The 20,461-nt window shown below is 39.2% G+C and overlaps 1 protein-coding gene across 2 annotated transcripts; it reads left to right on the top strand.

Moving 5' to 3' along the window:
• The first annotated feature begins 1,066 nt into the window (after positions 1 to 1,066).
• dusp2 (dual specificity phosphatase 2) lies at positions 1,067 to 19,938 on the top strand. 2 transcript variants are annotated; one of them, XM_057832822.1, is made up of 4 exons: positions 1,067 to 1,789; positions 5,075 to 5,190; positions 5,291 to 5,510; positions 19,830 to 19,938. In XM_057832822.1, the coding sequence occupies exons 1-4, from the start codon at positions 1,399 to 1,401 to the stop codon at positions 19,868 to 19,870; spliced, it is 768 nt and encodes a 255-aa protein (XP_057688805.1). In that variant the 5' UTR covers positions 1,067 to 1,398; the 3' UTR covers positions 19,871 to 19,938. The 2 variants fall into 2 exon arrangements, with proteins under 2 accessions (XP_057688805.1, XP_057688804.1); XM_057832821.1 differs by lacking the exon at positions 19,830 to 19,938 and adding an exon at positions 9,022 to 10,011 and having other exon boundaries at positions 1,077 to 1,789.
• The last annotated feature ends 523 nt before the right edge of the window (positions 19,939 to 20,461 follow it).

Raw genomic sequence — 20,461 nt, 5'->3', positions numbered from 1 at the left:
ATACAACATACTGTACATATGTGCTGTATTTGTTTATTATAACAATGAATCCACAAATGGCATTATTAACATTCTTTCTGTTTTAAGTGATCCACGGATAGTAAGACTTGTAGTTCATAAAAGATAAATGTTATAGTTACAAGTTATAGTAATTTTATATTAAAACCCCTCTTCATATTTTCGTTTTAATAAAATTTGTACAATTTTCAATCAAAAGTAGAGTTAATATAATAATAAGAAGAATAAAAATAACAATAATAAGAATTGAGTGACCAAACTCTGAGTAATGCCAGTTCACTTTGCATTGTTGTTTAGCTGTGTGAGAACAGGGCCTCATTACTACAGACTGAAGTGCTTTTCTTTTTGTGAACATTTTTTTTTTTTGGGCGAGATAGCAATATTATTTTTGTTGTGCTTTCACTAAATGATACTTCTGTTTGTTGTGAAGGAGTTGCAGAAGCTTATGCCAATAAGCGGCGCAGCCCAAAGAACGCCTGTGTCCACTCGCCTTTATAACAGATATACTGTATCTCTGTGCATATCTTACCCAAAATACAACAAGAAACACATAATTGCCACTAAAAGAAAGCAAACTTACCGAAATATGTGTGGAGCACAAAGCAACAGCATAAACGTCTCACAACTACTAATTCTCCCACTATTAGAAGGAATAACATTAGTATGGAACGGCGCTGCGCTGCCCCCAAGCGGCCGGTGGCATTCTCTTCACTCTTAATGTCCATAAACGGCATCATTGAAATCTGTTTGAGGCAATGTGAGAGCGGCTCATTCAGTGCATGCGTTAATTGCGTCAAATATTTTAACGTGATTAATTAAAAAACATTAATTAACGCCCGTTAACGTGATAATTTTGACAGCCCTAATATATATATATACATATATATTACTTTTGCTTTTGTTTTATGTGGGGCACGTTATGGCAAAGCTTTAAATCTCGTTGTACTCTGTACAATAACAATATAAGCTTTATTCTATTCTATTAAGTGCTTTCTAAGAGCTTTCAATGATAACAATACATAATGATAAAAATGTACATTTTGTATGTATGCCCCGACATATAAGAATTTGGTGTCTGTTGGAGCAAGAGGTTTTTTTTAATGACCTTTTTTTTTTTAACCGCAGTGTCAACTACGTCACCTCAAATAGTAAAAAATTGACGTGTCCTTTCCATATAAGGAGTGGCAGGTAAGCCCAAATATGGAATTTCCGCTGGTTGGGTGGAAAACAGGCGGGGCGCCCACTTTGTTATTATCCAGCAAGTGAAAGTCGTTTGGAGTCAGATAGTCGCCAAAACTAAGGGAGCAAGTGACGTTGAAGTTCAATTTGATTTCATTGGGTTTCTGTACTCTATTGAATTGACTTAACTTTTTTTTAATCATGACGTCGGTCGGCGAGCCTTTGGAAATAAACAGCTCCGAGTTGGTTCGACTCCTCAGGGAACGCACCTCCGCCGGCTGCGTTGTTCTGGACTGCAGAGCCTTCCTGGACTTCTCCGTGGCGCACATCAGCGAGTCCCGGAACGTCAACTGGAACTCGATGCTGCGCCGCAGGTCAAAGGGCTCCGAGGTGGCGCTGGACTGGCTCATCCCGGACAAGGCGCTACTGGGCCGCCTGAGGAGGCGCGGGGAGTCACCGCCGCCGCCGGTAATCGTGGTTGTGGTGGACGAGCGCAGCCGCTCGGTGGAGCAGCTCAAGGAGGAGAGCGTGGCTCAGATGTTGCTCTCCGCCCTGCGGAACGAGATCCGAACACAAATTTGCTTCCTCCAAGGTAAATCATCATCAAACTTTCTCATAACTGATTATGATGCAGTCATTTTTTTCCCAAGGCGTTAATTACACTTTAATAATCATTTGTTCTGTCATTTATTAGATTGTGTTTATTTTTGTGATACTCAAGACCTTAAACCATAGGCAGAGTTTGACTTTTGGGGCGGGACGGGTGGGGGGAATGCACTACATGTTGATGATCCCAAAACGTAGTGTCAGCAATAAAATTAATTTTCAAGAATATTTATAATAATAAGTTAAAAATGAGCATTTTTTGTTTTCCATCATTCTTGAGGGGAATTCCAAATCAGGCTGCTTAGGTAATACTTTTCGCCAAGATCGTTATCCATTGAATGTGGTGCGCCAGCTGGTGTCGTGCCAATGTAGTTACCCCAGTCAAAAATTGTATTCCCTGGGCAGAGCCACTGCTCTGCACTGACTTGCTTGATTTCCGTGTTTTGGTGATGTAGTTATCTACGAGGTTTTAAAACATGGCACGTCCATAAAAAAAAAAAAAAAAAAAAAAAATTAATTAAAAAAAACTTTTTTTCCCTGTCGTATGACATACATACTGAACGTAAAAAAGGCAATGTTTCACAGTTTTACTCGTACAATGACCTATAACAGTTATTACTGTAATTCAAGTCCTGTACTGAGTTTCTCCAGTTTAATAAATGTCAATGTCCAAAATATATAACTGTGGTTCTTTTCTGGCTTCAATTAATTGTTTAAGTCGACATAACTCATAACTACTGGGTGTACGGGGGTAACTACATTGGCAAGACACCGGTGGTGGCTCTGTTGTACAATTAGCTTCTTTAATAGGGCAAATTGAAACTCACCATTTGTCGGTGATCTCTAGCGTTTCATGGTCCACATTTTCAATACTTGGTTCTTGCTCAGTAGTTGTTGTCGCTTTTGAAAGCTTCGGTTTGAAAAAAATTACGTATATCCATCTTGCCTCGTCGGTCCTCGGGTGGTTTTGGTTAAGCAAAGCAAATGACCGTCTAAGGTGCAAGTCACAGGATCTGTTCGAAAAATAATTTTGACCTATTATAAAAATATATTTTTGTGTTCATTTAATTCATTTTTGTTGTTTGTTTTATCACCTTACAACTTTTATATACAATATTTTACCAGAAAATTTTAATTTTAAACTCATATACTGTATAGGGAAGTCAATTACATGCAATGACACTTTTCAGCCACCGGCCTGCCCCCCCCGAAAATCCGCTTATGCCTTAAACCCTTTATTTGGCAAGTGACTATTTTTGGTTAGGGCTAAGGTTTAGCTTTAGCCGGTCTAGTTAAATGTCAAAAAAATATTTTATTCTCTTTCTTCATCTTTGGTTCACCAAGGAGTTCCTCTTTGCCTCTCTTCGCCAATATAAAGTCTGCTCCTTCCCATTTCCGGAGCAGAGTGTGGTAGACATTAGTCGTCGTAATACTGTGGTGGGTAAAGTAGACAAAACTGTACTCAAGTAAGAGAAGTGTCACCACACAATAATATGATTACCGGTAGCAGAGGTTGGTAGGGTAGCCAAAATTTTGACTCAAAGTAGACTCAAGAGTAGCGTTACTTCGAAATAATATTACTGAAATAAAAGTAGTCATCCCAAAAATTAACTCAAGTACAAGTAAAGTACTCGGTGAAAAGAATGCTCAAGTCATGAGTAGCATTGTGAGTAACTGCTTACAGTGTCTGATATTTTTTAAACAATGGTACAGTGGTACCTCGACATACGATCGCTTCGACACACGATCTTTTGGACATCCGACATAAAATTTGACTCATTTGTTTCTGCACGGCAGATTTTCTTGTGAGAGAAATCAACATGGGTTCCTAGAATATTAGCGCAGGTGGTGCAAAAAAAGGAAAAAGGTGACGCTTACCATTGAAATGAAGTTGAAAATAATAGAAAAATATGACCGTGGCGTGAGCGTCCGTGAACTGGCATGACAATACTGTTGTAGAATGTCTACGATCTCACATCAACAGGACATTAAAAGAGAAAGTAAAATCTCTGCTGCACCTATCTCACAACGCGGTGCGTTCAGGTACACCACGCAAAACACATCCGCCACATTAGAACCCGATTTGTTACATTATTACAGACATTATCATAATATTACTATTATTATATTATTCCGATTTGTATTTAGAATTTATTTTTTTTGCTCTGTGTAATTATCTGCAATAGCACCAGCAGTATTTATTAATGATTTAGTATAGGTTTTCGGGCTGTCGAACAAATTAATGGAATTATAATGTAGTCTTATGGGAAAATCTTGCTCGACATATGACCATTTCAATTTACAAACAAGGTCCTGAAGGGAATTAACTTTTAACTTCATATGTAGATATACATCATCTATATGAATAATTATTATTATACTGTACTATATCCTCTTTCATGATCTAACTAGACCAAAAATATACGCGAAAAACTAGGGATCACAGTAGTTTCATTTTTATGGCGCTTTAAAATCGCAATGTGATGGAACAGGCCAGCATGATCAAAGGACTCCTGACTCCAAGCTTTTGTGTAGTCATGTGACTATATTGTTACATCTGATACTCAAGTATCGCGTGGTAAAACTACTAGCGATTTCCCTGATCCAATCACCTTTATCGCCGATCAGGCCATTTTTCAGACGATCAGAATAGGATGAAAAGGATGAGGTTTTTAATTAAAGGAAAAAAAAAGTATATATTATTTATTTTTAAGGGATAAAAAATAACTAAAGAACCCCGAAATACAATGGAATTCCCAAAAGAAACAAAAATATATGTTTTATATTCCGCAACACTCCCGGAAAAAGCAGAAGAGGAAGTACTGTAAACAGTACAGTACTATAACGTGTTTGGAACTTTTGTTTGAACAGAAAAAAAGAAGACTTTTTTGGTATTGGATCGGGACTTGATACCGGCAGATTCCCAAAATCCTGTGACTCGGACTGGGGTGTAAAATTATGCGATCGGGACTTCCCTAAAATACCCTTAGAAGTACGTTTACCTTAAGAAGTTATTTAAGTAAAAGTAACGGACTAAATGTAAAAAAAGGAAGTATTTGGTGAAAAGAATATTCAAGTACTGAGTAACTGCTTATAATGTCTTATTTTTTAAACAATGTAATCAGACAGACAAAAACAAATAATGTAGTGCCTTTCTTTAATGTCAGTTTTGTGTTCTTTCTCAGTCTTTTCTGTCTAAAGCTTGTTTTAATTACATGGATATATGTTGGCTAAGTTTTTTGCTGATTGAAATCTGTGACCTCCTTTTTAGGTGGATTTGAAGGATTTTCCGAGGCCTTCCCGGAACTCTGCTACAGAAAAACGCTAAGTGCAGAGGAACCAGTGCCAAAAGGAAGCTCAGGCCGGAGCACCCCTACATATGATCAGGTAAAAATGAGTGTAAAATATGACTTAAAATTAAAAAAAAAAAAAAAAAAAAAACATTATCCAATGGAGTTGTCAAAATATATACTTTTTTTAATGGCAGGATGGTCCTGTAGAACTGTTGCCCTTTCTGTTTTTGGGCAGCGCCATCCACTCATCTCGCCGGGAGATCCTCACATCAGCTGGCATAACAGCTGTGCTCAACGTGTCCTCTTCATGCCCCAACTTCTTTGAAGGGGAGTTCCAGTACTTGCGCCTCACCGTGGAGGATAACCTGGCCGCGGACATCCGAGCTTGCTTCTCCACGGCAATCTCTTTTATTGGTGAGCATGCAAATCCGCTTCTCCATTTTGTTCAGTATATGCTTACTGTCATGAACTGGCACGCCAGATTGACTGTTCGATATATCCGGAATGAAAATATTCTACATATCAATCTGGGAAAGATCCAATCGAGACCAGTTTCATGGGAGGGACTTTAAAAAAAAGTCGATAGGACAATGGTTCTTCTTGTCACACTTGCGGAAAAAAACGTTTAGTGAAAATTTTAGGAAAATAAGTGTATTTCAGGAAAAAAAAAACTTGGGAAAATGATCTATCTACAAAAACGGCTGCTGATATACCGTAATTTTCAGACTATAAGCTAGGCCTGTCGCGATAACAAATTTTAGTGTGCGATAATTTATCTCATAAATTACTGCGATATGCGATATTATTGCGCCCCCCCCGCCCATTTTTTTTTAAAACCAATTTACAATAACACAGTGAGAATACAGTATATATTAATAGATCAAGTACACCCATTTAAACGCGATAAGAAATCACAACTAAAAACAATAGACCATGCCTCTTAAGTAAAAGACAACAATATTAATATCGCACAGAAACACAGAATGAATAAAATGTGTTTTTCAAGAAAAAAAAAACAATTGCAGTTAAGCATTTAGGCAAATGAAAACATTTCCCCTCATAGCTTCTGCAATGGTGTTCCATAGGGATGCAACGATACAGTTGTCACGGTTCGGTACGATTTTCGACACGGGGGACACGATTGTCGATCCGATTCAATACATTTAATGCTCTGAAAAAAAAATAACTGTATTTTTTGTTTCGTCTTTTTTTTTTTTTTTTTTTTTTTTTTTTGCAAACGAGCAAAAATTAAATTGCCATCATATAAACATGCATTTTAGTGCATAATATATATGTGCTTACTTCTTACTGATCTGAAAAAATTTAGTATAAAAGTGCTGAGAACAATCTTTACTGTTTGTAAAGTGAGGCGGGGCACACTGTTGATTGCTGCAGCTCTCTTAGAGGCTACGTTTACTACATGAGCAAGACATCCTATTTGTGGTCCGACTCCATCAGTGTCACGTACTGAATTAACAATATTTGCAGCATTATCTATTGTCACTGGTATGGATTGATTTGGCCTTCTTAACTTCCATTCAGTCATGGCGGTTTATAATTCATCGATGCAGTATATGGACTACGTGTCCCATAATCACTCCGGGCTCACGTAGCCAATGACATGGGACGTAGCACATCTAGTTTGCTATTTCATGATATCTAGTGTGCACGCATTAAAAAGTTAGCAAACGCCACAGAAGGCACGTCTGCTCATTACTGCACAACACCAGCATATGACAATCGACTTTCATAAATAGGACGAGTTTGAAGCACAGCACTCTTAATCTGCCACTCAAATATCCGGTGTTGTGTCGAAAAATAGCCGCCCCGCGTGAAATGTCACCCCTGACGGGAGCGCCCACACGTCAACAACACCGGCACGCCGGAGATGGTCCGCAGTCAATCCGGAGCACTGACGCGGCCGGTATACGTTGAACAATAGGATATAATGGGAACGATAATCTCCGGCACTATTTTTTGCCGGACCTGGAACGAAGATGCATTTTGTGCAGTTGGTAACAAGGAATCCGAACTTTTAACAGCATGTCTGCCGCACGCGCGCACAAATCGCAGCGGAAAAATTACCGCCTTCATTTTTATTTATCGTGCGATAAATGGAATTATTGCATATTGCGACAGGCTTACTATAAGCCACTACTTTTTTCCTCATTTTGAATCCTGCGGCCTATAGTCCAGTGCGGTTTATTTGTTGATTTATTTGGGTTAATAGGTAACACTTTGACAGCAGCATCATAAGGATGCCATAAGACAGTCATAATTATGACATGACACGGGCATTAACACTAGAACTACCAAGGGTGGATCAGTTGATACAAATCACTTTTGTAACCAGAGAAGGATCATCTGACCCTGATCTTTTGTGAGCACTATGGTCCTCATTAGTCATTCCCATTCACATTTGCAAAACCACAGGGTTGGATTGCTCCAATTAGCATCTTGAGTCGGACGGACAACCTTTTTACATATTCCAAAAGCTCCAGTTTGGCACAGTACAAAGGACGGTGTAATAAAAAACAAAACATGTTTTATGTGGTGACATATGACACTCTGCCCTTTTTCCGGGGCTTGGTGTTGGAGGTTGTTGCCGAAGCAATTTTTCCTTCTGCGCCTTCTTTGCACACACATGAGAGTGAGCCAATTCCTTTGCAAGACCCACCAAAAAGTCCACCCCTCTCTCTTATATTCAAGATGCTAATTGCATCTATCCAGAGTGAAACCTCCCTTCACACCTAGGCAGCGACTCCACAGGAGTGTGTAGGGGGATGGCCTGCCTGATTGCTTCTTTGAGTGGTCTATTGTTTCACAAAGCCCAGTAGTCAGTTTGGTATCGGAGTCATTTGACTCCTTTCTGGTATTTTTTATAGCCAAAAAAACCCCCCGGGACTTTCACTGTTAATGAATGCTTATGACAATTAATGTCATTGTCATCCGCCAAATTATGTCACTAACTCAATTTATGTCCAGCCCGGATCTTTTACATTCATTAAAAAGTGAGAGCATTTGCCGGATGGTACAAAATGACATCTGTCATAAGCATTCATTAATCTCCATGGCAGTGTCATGTCATAATTATAATGGTCTTATGACAGTCTTACAGTGCCACTGTCAAATAAAGTGTTACTGAATACCATAACTAGCAATTGATGAAACACCTGTTACAGTGACTGGAGAAATAATTAGCACAGAACATGAATTTTGATTTTTATTTACATCTGTAGCACTGCAATGCATGCTAGGAGACATGTTGGACGACAACAGCAGGTGGCAGCAGAGGTTGACTGTCTTCCCCAAGGGAGCAGTGATGGCCAAATGAAGCTTTTTGAAGCAATGAAGCTTTGCAGCCAATTGTTTCTAAGCTTCATAGTGGTTCATTTGGTCTTATGAAAGTTTTATGATGCCGCTATCTAATTAAGTATTACTGGTTAATATAACCTTTTTGTGTAAAAATAACCCGTAATACAGTGAGGATAGCTGCGGCTTATACTCTGATGCAGCTTATCTATGAACAAATGCCATTTTTGTGTCAAATTTGTCCAAATTAAGGTAATCGGCCAGAGTAAAGAACACAACAGTTTGCAAATGACGTTTATGTTGTCCTGAAAAAAAGGGACCCAAACAGGCCATTGTGAACAATTCTTTGAAATATAAAGGCAACATCATGCAAAATCGGCCAAAACAGGCCCAGAACCTTAAAGCGTTACCCTTTGTCAAACCCTTTAGACTTATTCAGCCAACCCCCAGGGGTTTGATTGAACCCAGGTTAAGAACCACTACACTAGATGAGCCTCTTTTTTTTTAAATAAAAGTGGGGAAAAAACAAATTTGGGGAAAAAAAGTACATACATTAATCTTATTGTATTACCGTACAGTTTAAAAAAAAAAAACATTTTCTGCTCACCCTTAGATGAGGTGAATAGGAGCGGGGGCCGAGTGTTGGTGCACTGCCATGCAGGGATATCTCGTTCGGCCACCATCTGCCTGGCATACCTCATGCACGCCCAACGGGTGAGACTGGATGAGGCTTTCGACTTTGTGAAACGGCGCCGTCGGGTCATTTCTCCCAACCTGACCTTCATGGGACAGCTTCTGCAGTTCGAAACGGACGTGCTGTATCAAGGCTGACGTCATTCGGGGCGTCCCAAAAGTCTCAGTTCGGGCACGAAAGAAGGAAGACGATTTCAACGCAACATTTTGGACTTGTATTTTTTTGTGGCTTGCAAAAACACGGTGGTGCTGGCACCATTGATTACAATCGTTGTAAATAACTTATTTTTTTAATTTTATTTATTTCTACAGTATGTGATGGGATGCTTTGTTGACATGCCTGGCAGGCAATACAATTTATTCAGAAAAATGGCTGCTGGTGTAGTTTTTTAGTCAAATAAAAAAGAAGGTGCTGGAGAACATTAACTCTGTCTTGTTTTCATTCCATGCACATAGCTAGTATTCCAGTAGGAATTGTAGCTCCCGTTACATTTAATTCAGTAACTTACTGAGAAAAATGTACTTCTAAGAGTATTACCAGGACATTTCTTTTTTTTAATTTTTTTTTTTTACTTTTTATAGTAGATTTATAAAGAAGAGACGGTAATTTGACGCCGCTACTTTTGGGCTACACTGGAACAATTATTCTTTTGTCTGCCCACTAGGGTGACCAAACGTCCTCGTTTCATGTCATGTCCTCGTCGTCCGGTCGGGTTTTATGAATTCATGAAAATGTCCGGTTTTTATGATTTTTCACGGGTAGAGATGTCCCGATCGACGATCGGCTCCGATCACGTCATTTTCAAAGTATCGGAATCGGCAAAAAAATATTGGACATGCCTTTTTTAAATATATTTATATTTTTTAATTAAACCATTTTCTTTTAAGCCTAGTAAGTAGGTAAAGTACCTCTTTTGAAGATTTTTGTTATTGCACTATTCTGCACTCAATGTTTTAGTTTACCTTGCCCCGGGAGAGGTGGGGGACATTGAGTCCGAGTGGACCATGTTCCGCACCTCCATTGTTGAGGCGGCCGATCGGAGCTGTGGCCGTAAGGTGGTTGGTGCCTGTCGTGGCGGCAATCCCCGAACCCGCTGGTGGACACCAGCGGTAAGGGATGCTGTCAAGCTGAAGAAGGAGGCCTATCGGGCCTTTTTGGCCTGTGGGACTCCGGAGGCAGCTGACAAGTACCGGCTGGCCAAGCGGACTGCGGCTTCGGCGGTCGCCGAGGCAAAAACTCGGACGTGGGAGGAGTTCGGCGAGGCCATGGAAAACGACTTCCGGACGGCTTCGAGGAAATTCTGGTCCACCATCCGGCGTCTGAGGAGAGGAAAGCAGTGCACCATTAACACTGTGTATAGTGAAGATGGTGTACTGCTGACCTCGACTCGGGACGTCGTGAGTCGGTGGGGAGAATACTTCGAAGCCCCCCTCAATTCCACCGACACGCCTTCCTTTGAGGAAGCAGAGTTTGGGGACTCTGAGGTGGGCTCTTCAATCTCTGGGGTTGAAGTCACTGAGGCGGTTGGTAAGCTCCTCGGTGGCAAGGCCCCGGGGGTAGATGAGATCCGCCCGGAGTTCCTAAAGGCTCTGGATGTTGTAGGGCTGTCATGGCTGACACGCCTCTACAAGGGGAGTCCTGCGGAGGGTGCTCCGGGAGTACGGGGTACCGAGCCCCTTGGTAAGGGCTGTTCGGTCCCTGTACGACCGGTGTCAGAGTCTGGTCCGCATTGCCGGCAGTAAGTCGAATTCATTCCCAGTGAGGATTGGACTCCGCCAAGGTCACCGATTCTGTTCATAAATTTTATGGACAGAATTTCTAGGCGCAGCCGAAGCGTTGAGGGTGTCCGGTTTGATGGCCTCAGGATTGCATCTCTGCTTTTTGCAGATGATGTGGTGCTGTTGGCTTCATCAAGCCGTGACCTCCGACTCTCACTGGGGTGGTTTGCAGCCGAGTGTGAAGCGGTTGGGATGAAGAGCAGCACCTCCAAACCCGAGACCATGGTCCTCAGCCGGAAAAGGGTGGCATGCCCTCTCCGGGTCAGGGATGAGATCCTGCCCCAAGTGGAGGAGTTCAAGTATCTTGGGGTCTTGTTCACGAGTGAGGGTAGGAGGGAGCGGGAGATTGACAGGCGGATCGGTGCAGCATCTGCAGTGATGCGGACTCTGCACCGGTCCGTTGTGGTGAAGAAGGAGCTGAGCCAAAAGGCAAAGCTCTCGATTTACCGGTCGATCTACGTTCCTACCCTCACCTATGGTCACGAGCTGTGGGTCGTGACCGAAAGAACAAGATCCCGGATACAAGCGGCTGAAATGAGTTTCCTCCGCAGGGTGTCCGGGCTCTCCCTTAGAGATCGGGTGAGAAGCCCGGTCATCCGGGAGGGGCTTGGTGTCGAGCCGCTACTCCTCCGCGTTGAGAGGAGCCAGTTGAGGTGGCTCGGGCATCTGGTTCGGATGCCTCCTGGACGCCTCCCTGGAGAGGTGGTCCGGGCATATCCCACCGGCGGGAGGCCCCGGGGTCGACCCAGGACACGCTGGAGAGACTATGTCGCTCGGCTGGCCTGGGAACGCCTTGGAATCCCGCCGGAGGAGCTGGCTGAAGTGGCTGGGGAGAGGGAAGTCTGGGCTTCCCTGCTAAAGCTGCTGCTGGATGGATGGATGGATGGATGGATGGATGGATGGATGGATGGATGGATGGATGGATGGATGGATGGATGGATGGATGTTTTAGCTTACATGTTTTTTGGTTACATATTTTATGTCACAGTGCTGATAAGCTTTGTTTTGATCTAAAGCAGTGGAACAATGTCATGTTGGACAATAAAAAAAGATACTTGGAGCAATTGAATTAAGTTTTATTCATTTTTTTTCTTAATGCATTGCCAAAATGTATATGATCAGGAGAAATTATCAGGAATGATTGGAATAGAATTGGGAGCAAAAATAAAAAGGAATCGGATCGGGAAATATCGGGATCAGCAGATACTCAAACTAAAACGATCGGGATCGGATCGGGAGCAAAAAAATATGATCGAACAACCCTATTCACGGGACCAATTTGAAGAGAATCCCTCCGGCCGCTGGGAGGCAGTGCCTGCCTGCCTTGACGTGGCTCCTACTAGTAGGGAGGGAAGGAGTAGTTCTTCTTCTTGTTGGCAGTTTACCCCATGTATCATGGGGCATTACTGTCATCTACTGGGTTATGGTCTGGCAAGAGATCAGGCAGTTACAGACCACAATAAGTAGTTCTAAGAGACGTGGCTCCATACACCTTTCTGTAAGTTAATCTCCTGTTAATGTCGATCAAGTGTCTTCTGTTGTATATTGGGTTATATGTGTACACAGAGATGCAGTAAATTGTATTAGTCTTGTAATTGTTCGGCGTTTGTGTATTTGGTTGAATGTTAGTATTATATTCTACAGTGTAGAATCTACACTGTAAAATATTATAAGTTGACTTTACTAAAAAAAAATATGCAAACTTGCTGCCTTAAAAATTTTAATTTATGTTGACTTAGATGAATTAGATTTGATTAACTTAATTATTGTGAGTTGGCAGTACTCAAATTAACTTTAAAAAAATGAATTATAGTCACTTGTTTATTGTGAGTTGGCAGTACTCAAATTAACTTAAAAAAAATGAATTATAGTCACTTGTTTATTGTGAGTTGGCAGTACTCAAATTAACTTAAAAAAATTGGATTATAGTCACTTGTTTATTTTGAGTTGGCAGTACTCAAACTAACTTAAATAACTGGATTCCAGTAACTTGTTTATTTTGAGTGTACAGTACTCAAATTAACTCAAATAATTGGATTGTAGTAACTTGTTTGATTTTGCAGTATTCAAGTGATAATTGTGTATTAATTATCTTTAGTTTTCCATTTCATCCATCATATTCAGGTCAACTTAATTTTCTTGACCTAAAAGAATTCCACAATAGAAATTACAACTGCACATACTAATTTCATTAAAAACACATTTTCTAACAGTAATGACCCCCAAAACACAATAAATGGAGAAGACTCAATGGATTAATTCAGTGGAATTAAAATTTACTTTAAAATGCTCAAAAGTGCATTTAATGGGAGACACTGGCTCCTGGCAGGCTGAACAGTGTTTGGTTAATGCTCAGTATCAATGAAGTGGATTATTATAAACCAACTTTTGCAAACATTTTGCACCTCATACAAAGTATAAGTACCGAAAATAACCTTTTGCTACAGAAATTACTGAATAATACCTGAACTGCATCAATGTCCACTCCTATCCTGTGATTACCAAAGACTAACAGGCGAGATCCTATTCTCATAATTTCAGGACATTAACTCGAGCATTGAAGACATGGCGTCAAACTAGTTTCCCATTACAACATGAGCTTGAGCTCTGGTAAAGCTAACAGTTCTGATTTCTCCAACAATATTAGTGATCAAAACTGGAACTACAATCAACATTGTGCCGTGGTTTAAACTGCGCAGCAGTGATAAAATAAACATAAAAATACAGAACTCTTTTTAAAACACACAACTCAGTTCAAATTCAAATTTCACTTTAACACCAGATACAGTAAACAAGATACCTTGTTTTTTTCACATCACTAAAAGAGTAAATGCAAAACGTGTACTGGAGTTATACACTTGAGAAACCTAAAATCTTACCAAGAATATGTGTCTTATTTTTATTCAAATTCTAATTTCATATTAAGCTTTTTCCTCTAACAAAAAGTCTAATTTCTAGTCAAAAATATGTCATTAGTATGTATATATGTATATTTTCAATTTTAAAAAAAAAGTCATGTCAATCAAAAAAATTTGTTTGAATGCAAAAATAAATTTGTAAGTCAAAAAAATTTATTTGAAAACTTTTTCTTTGATTAATTTTTTTTATTTTTTTATTTAAGTCGTTTTTTTGTTTTTTTTTTATTGAAACAACTTTTTTGATTGATGTAATTCTGCGTTTGGACCACATTTTGGCTAGGACATTTGTGTCTTTATTATTCAATCAAAAAATAAGTTGCTTCAAACAAAAAATTTATATTTTCAAAAGAAAATCAATCAAAAAAAAAAAAAAAAAAAAAACGTAGAAAAAAAGGTTTGAATGTGAAAAAATATTTGAGACTCAGAAATTTAAACTTTTCATTGAAACTGTTTTCTTTGATCAAAGCAATCCTTTTTGTTTTCAAGCCATATTATGGGTAGGACATTTGTGTCCAAATCAATCAATCCCAGTAAAAGTTGCTTCAATCAAAAAAACTATTTTTAATAAAAGAAAAAAAAACTTTTGCAAAAATATTTTTTTGAAAATATTTTTTTTAATTGACTTGTCACTTTTTTTTTGAAAAGCAAAAAGTTTTAAACTTTTTTTTTTTTTTTCTAAGGTGGAAAAAGTTTTGAAGGCACTTTTTTTTGGTTGAATCATTTAGACACGAAGATCCAAATTCAACGCTACTTCCGACATGTTTGAGTGGCAGGTGATTACGCCAATGGCATAAAAGCAGGAAGCAAGAATAATGGCCACCAGGGCTCCATCCAGCCATCGGACTCTGCTCGAGTCCAAGGCAAAAATAGGGCACCGGTGCGGGGGTGTGACATCGGCATCTCACCGGAGTGCCGGCGATGGTACGGTGCCCTGTCGCGGCGCACTGGCGGACCCCATTATCACCCCCCCGGCACGGAGGCCGGCTGTTGAGTGGACGGCCCGCGAGTGACACGACACTCATTCAAAGCTGAAGCGACCGGGCTCCCGGCGCGGACTCGCTTACTGGGCAGGCTAGTGTCGGGCCACTCCCATACCGGCGCGTCGCGACACTGCGGTTGGACCCCGATTGCCAACCGTCACGTCAGGGCAGCGGGTGAAGTTCCCCTCTTGAATCACATTAAGCAGCAGCGCACCATACCATCGCGGGCACTCCGGTGAGATGCCGATGTCACCCCCCCGTACCTGTGCCCTATTTCCGGCTTGGACTCGAGCAGAGTCCGATGGCTCGATGGAGCCTTGGTGGCCATTAGTCATTCTTTTATGCCATTGGTGTAGTCACCTGCCACTCAAACATGTCGGAAGTAGCGTTGAAGTCGTAACTTTGTGTCAAAATGATTCAATCGAAAAAAAGTGCCTTCAAAACTTTTTCCACTTCAAAAAAAGAGAAAAAAACAAAAAAAAAGTTCAAAATTTTTTCCACTTTAAAAAAAAAGTAAAACTTTTTCCTTTAAAAAAAAAAGTGACACGTCAATAAAAAAATATATATTTAAAAATATATATATTTTCAAAAAATATATTTTTGCAAAAGGTTCTTTTTCTTTGATTAAAAATGAGTTCTTTTGATTAAAGTAACTTTTATTGGGATTGAATGATTTAGACACAAATGTCCTACCCATACTATGGCTCAAACACATTTCACATTTCTTTGCTTTTGTGTGCAGTGAAAGTAGAATAAACACTGCTCTGAAAGTTAGTCTTGATATGGGCAAGTAACCATTTGCCTCAGCTTAAGATGTCTTCGCAAATGGGTGAAGAAGTCTGCTTCTGAGCAAGGCTCCACAAAGTTGCACAACTGACGGTCAAATGCAGTTTCTCCACTTTTGCCTGCATCTTTTTGAGAGTGCCATGTCGACAGGTGTACTTTGAGTGCATTAAAAGATTTAAATGTGCAGAGGCAGTCCTTATGAAGACAAGGGAGTAGGGATGTCCGAGTGTGGTATCCATGTTTTAAGCGGTAATGCTTAAGCAAGTAGCCTCTTTTCAGCAGAAAATGTGCAGTACTTGCAAGTCCACTGCATTAGAGAATACTGCTCTGGTTGACCTGAAAAGACACGATAATTTCAGCATTGAGAACTTGTTAGAAAAAAAAAAGTTACATTTTTTCTTAACAGTCACAAATTAAAATGTCCAATTATTTTTAATCACAAATTAAAATCTGCAAAGAATTGTTTTAATATGCACAAACTAAAATGTGTAATAATGAGTTTTTAAATTAACGTAATTGATTATTTTTGAACATTCAAATTGAGATGTACAATTAATTTCTTAATCCGTCTGTAAAAACATTAATGCATGTTTGTTATCCCAACCCATGAAACAAATACAAATATTAAATGATTCATTGATCAGTGTATGAAACATACCTGTAATTGCTGAGACTGAGGTATGTGTGGACTTTTGACCATTTGCTTCAGCCTGATTGGGGGATGGTGAAAAAGAACACAAAATTAAGGCAACAATTTCAAAATATAGGCACATAAATGACCAACCTTCAACACACCAGGTTGTTATAGCATCGAGTGTGATCTCTGCACTCTATCTGTATTCCTGTATTGGATGTTCAGGGGGCCGGACCAAATGTGGAGGCGGGCCGTATACGGCCGTAGTTTGGGGACCCCTGCTCCAACGCAAGAACCGATTACGTTGGGGCACATAAAGTCTGACTGTGCATTTAGCTCTTACCTGAGCCGAAATATACAGGCTGAAGCTGACTTAATTCTAGCACTAACTCTGTAAATAAATCACTTTATCGACATTTCTAACATTTTTACGTGAGAAAGCAGCCGTTTAGCTCCACAACGTGCAAATTCGGCGCTACTCAAGCTAGCTGTAGTGACTAAGGCACTTCCTGTTAGTTTCACAAAATAAAACACCCGCTAACGATAGAATTAGTGTTTTTATTTTTAAAACAGGAAGCGAACCTCCCCTCGGTCTAGCTAACTTATAACCGCTCGGTAACACAGGAAGCGAACCCCCCGGTCTAGCTAACTTAAAACCGCTCTGTAACTGTTTTAAAAACCTCTCCCATCGCCTAAAAACGTTAACGAGCCCCGTCTGTCAACTTAATTGCCAAGAATTCAAAACGCCGGCATAAAATGGTAGTCTACCATAAAATGTAGTCTACATTTGTTTCTGAAAATGATGAGGTTACTGTCACGGTCATATAGCATGCTTGCTAGCGGTGATATTTGATGTAATTGACACTTCTCCTCCCTGGCAGCACACAGGCTACTTCGCTACAACAAGACAAATCGACGGTTTACAAAAGAGTAAAATATTTACTTACCAAATCAGTGTGCTGAGTACAAGTAAACCCACAATGGCGAAAATGACTGAGAAAGGTGTTGGAAAGAGCGCGAAAGTGGGCAGGGCAGATCTGCGCATGTCTGATAGAACGCCCAAAGGACACTGGGTACAATAAATTATTTTTTCTAATTTGACTTAACTCGGATATATCAAGTTAAGCAAGTTCTCCAACCCCAAATTACTACTTACTTATTTAAAAGTAGTGTTCACAACAGGTTGATGAAAATTGAGTTTAGTTCACTTATCACATTTAATTAATTTGAATGTTAGCATTTACAGTGTAAGTAGCTTTGTTTCTGGTGCCTCAGGGTTCTGTCATCTATGTTAATAAAAGGAAATCCAAAATTGAAACGGACACAGCACCTGCCCAGTTAAGTTTTTTTTACGATAAATACGTATGTAATGGCAACTGTTGACTTCTGTAGGAGCTTTGTACTGGCGTGATCTGTAAAATCCCATTTGGTGTCGCATCGTTGCACTGCCGACGATTGTAAACTTTTATAGCAAAGTTTGATTTTTTTCTCGGCTCCCGGTACTCGCTAATTGGGTAGTTATCAGTGAGCTAAGCCGTGCTAGGCGTTATGGGAATTGTGGTTTTGAACTGCTATGTTTGGAAATATGCTGAATAGTTTGTCAGTTTATTGTCGGTTATTGTTTGCGTGCATTACAGAACGTTGAATTAGAATAACAATTGAGTGGGAATAATAATTTTTTCAACGACAATTGTCATGATTGTAATTCATAAAAATATTTAGTTGGCACACAGCCTACTGTATGTGTGTATTGACTGGACTACATGTCTGCATTATATTATTTTTTTATCATTATTAATTCATTTTATTTTATTTTTTTAATAAAACTGAATTTTTCTATCCAGATGGAGGAGGCACACTTTAAATATATTAAAGTGATATAGGCATCTTTGAGTAAACTTTAAGTAAAATTCAAGTATCTCCACCCCGGACCGAGTGTCCTCTTTTTTTGGAAATCAAAATATGGTCACCCTACTGCCCACGCAAACATTCTTTCTCATGCAATCATATTTTAGATGTATTTTATTGTTGGTTACACAATAGTTGTAATAATATCTTTATTTTATTAGTTACTAAACCAATAGAACCCTGCATGTCTATGATTATTGATTAGCCATAGACTTCATAATCTAGATTTTTGGAGTCTGGATTAGCATATGAGCAAAAAATACCATTTCCATTCACGTTACATTTTCCTTTGTATTCTACACATTAGATTTGACTTTTTTTTTTTTTTTTTACCAGAGATGCTGACAGCGGCTCAACCAGTCTCACCAATGAGACGTCGCAACAATAATCAAATGACTCCATTTACCAATCAGACGTAATAATACAGTTACATGACAACACATAAGCTTGCAGTTGCAAGACCTATGATGATGACGCTATTCTTACTCCGCTACTTTGGGCTATTCCACATATTAGATTTTTTTTTTTTTTTTTTTTTTTGGTGAAGCCAAGAGGAGAGACGTGCCTGGTGTATTACTGGGGTAGCTCTCCCAATTTCACCAATGAGACATCGCAACAGTAATGACATGACTCCATTATACCAATCATAGGCAAGCTTGCCGTTCTATCTTCACGCCAGCCTGTTCAATCATGTGGTGTTTTCAAAGCAACGTAAAAAACGACGTATATGATATAGAGCGCTGCCCTCAACATGACTCGAAAGCGCAGATTTTAACCTCTCTCCCAGTTTTTATGCTGCACCGATTGACCACGGAAAACCGGAGATCTCCTCCTTCTAATTATAAAATAGTAATTATGATTAAGGAACTCTTTACTATTCAAACTAGGAACTATTTTCCCCACCAGAGGGCACTCATGCTCTTTGGATGAATAATGCTCCAATTATGTTTTTTTTTTTAATCTCTCGTCAGAGTTCAATGATTTTTTTCCCACCTTTAGCTTAATATGGTTATGTAATGGGTTATAGTACAGTATCATTATAACAACAGTCCATATAGATAACTTTGTGCTCAGACAAAAAATACCATTGTTTAAAAAAAAAAAAAAAAAAAACAACAACAAAAATATAAGCAGTTACTCAAAATGTTACTCATTACTTGAGTATCCTTTTCACCAAATACTTTTTTAACTTTTACTTGAGTACATTTTTTGGACGACTACTTTTACTTCTACTTGAGTAATATTATTTTGAAGTAACACTACTCTTACTTCAGTAAAATTTTTGGCTACTCTACCCACCTCTGCCAATAGACCACAGAAAACCGGATAATGACCGTTTTAATTTCATGAAAAGGAATATGTTTTTCCCACTAGATAGCACTCATGGTCTTTGGATAAGTGATGTTTCAATTCTAGTTGGAATTCGATGTTGTGTATTTCTTTGGCTTGATATGGTCATGTAATAGATTATAATACAGTATATTAATAACAGTTCATATAGATGAAGCTGTGCTGAGAAATAAAATATACCATTGCTTAAAAAATATCACACTGTAAGCAGTTACTCACAATGTTACTCATTCCTTTTCATTACTTTTTTTTTTTTTACTTGTACTTGCGTAAATTTTTGAGATAACTACTGTTACTTGACTAAAACGTTTGGCTACACTACCCAATTTTGCTCTATTCCTGAACAATTATTCCCTGGCATTCTGTTTCCTAGGTCTGAGGTTCGAATATCGACCTGGTAATTCCAGCGAGTGAGTTTCCATGCACTCTTCATGCTTGTGTGAGTTTTGTTTTGTTTTGCATAATCATGCTGTAAGTTCTCCCCCAAAATGAGTGTTTTAATTTCATGTTAGGAAATGTTTTCTTCACTACAAGGCACTCATGCTTTTTGGACAGCAGCTCATTTATTTTTCTAGCCGGAATATACATATGATAGGATATAGTACAGTGTAATAATAACAGTTCATATAAAAATACTAAATAATTTCAGACATTGTAAGCAGTTACTCGCAATGTTACTCATTACTTGAGCCTTCTTGTCACCGAATACTTTTTTACTTGTACTTGAGTACATTTTTTGGATGACTACTGTTACTTGAGTAATATTATTTTGAAGTAATGCTACTCTTACTTGAGTAACATCTTTGGCTACTCTACTCACCTCAGCTTGTTGACAGCTTTGGCATTCTGAAAGGGCAGCCTATGCCTTGTTCATTATTTAATGTTCAAAAGATAGAATAGGATGAATTCCAATCAGGGTGACTGTAGCTCATCTATAAAACTTTGGAAATTGAAAATACTGTAAGTCCTATTGGCAGTGGAAGAAGGTTAAAACGAAAAAAATAC

Source organism: Corythoichthys intestinalis, chromosome 3, assembly GCF_030265065.1.
Source record: "Corythoichthys intestinalis isolate RoL2023-P3 chromosome 3, ASM3026506v1, whole genome shotgun sequence".
NCBI lineage: Eukaryota > Metazoa > Chordata > Actinopteri > Syngnathiformes > Syngnathidae > Corythoichthys > Corythoichthys intestinalis.
This window is presented reverse-complemented; position numbering and strand designations above follow the sequence as displayed.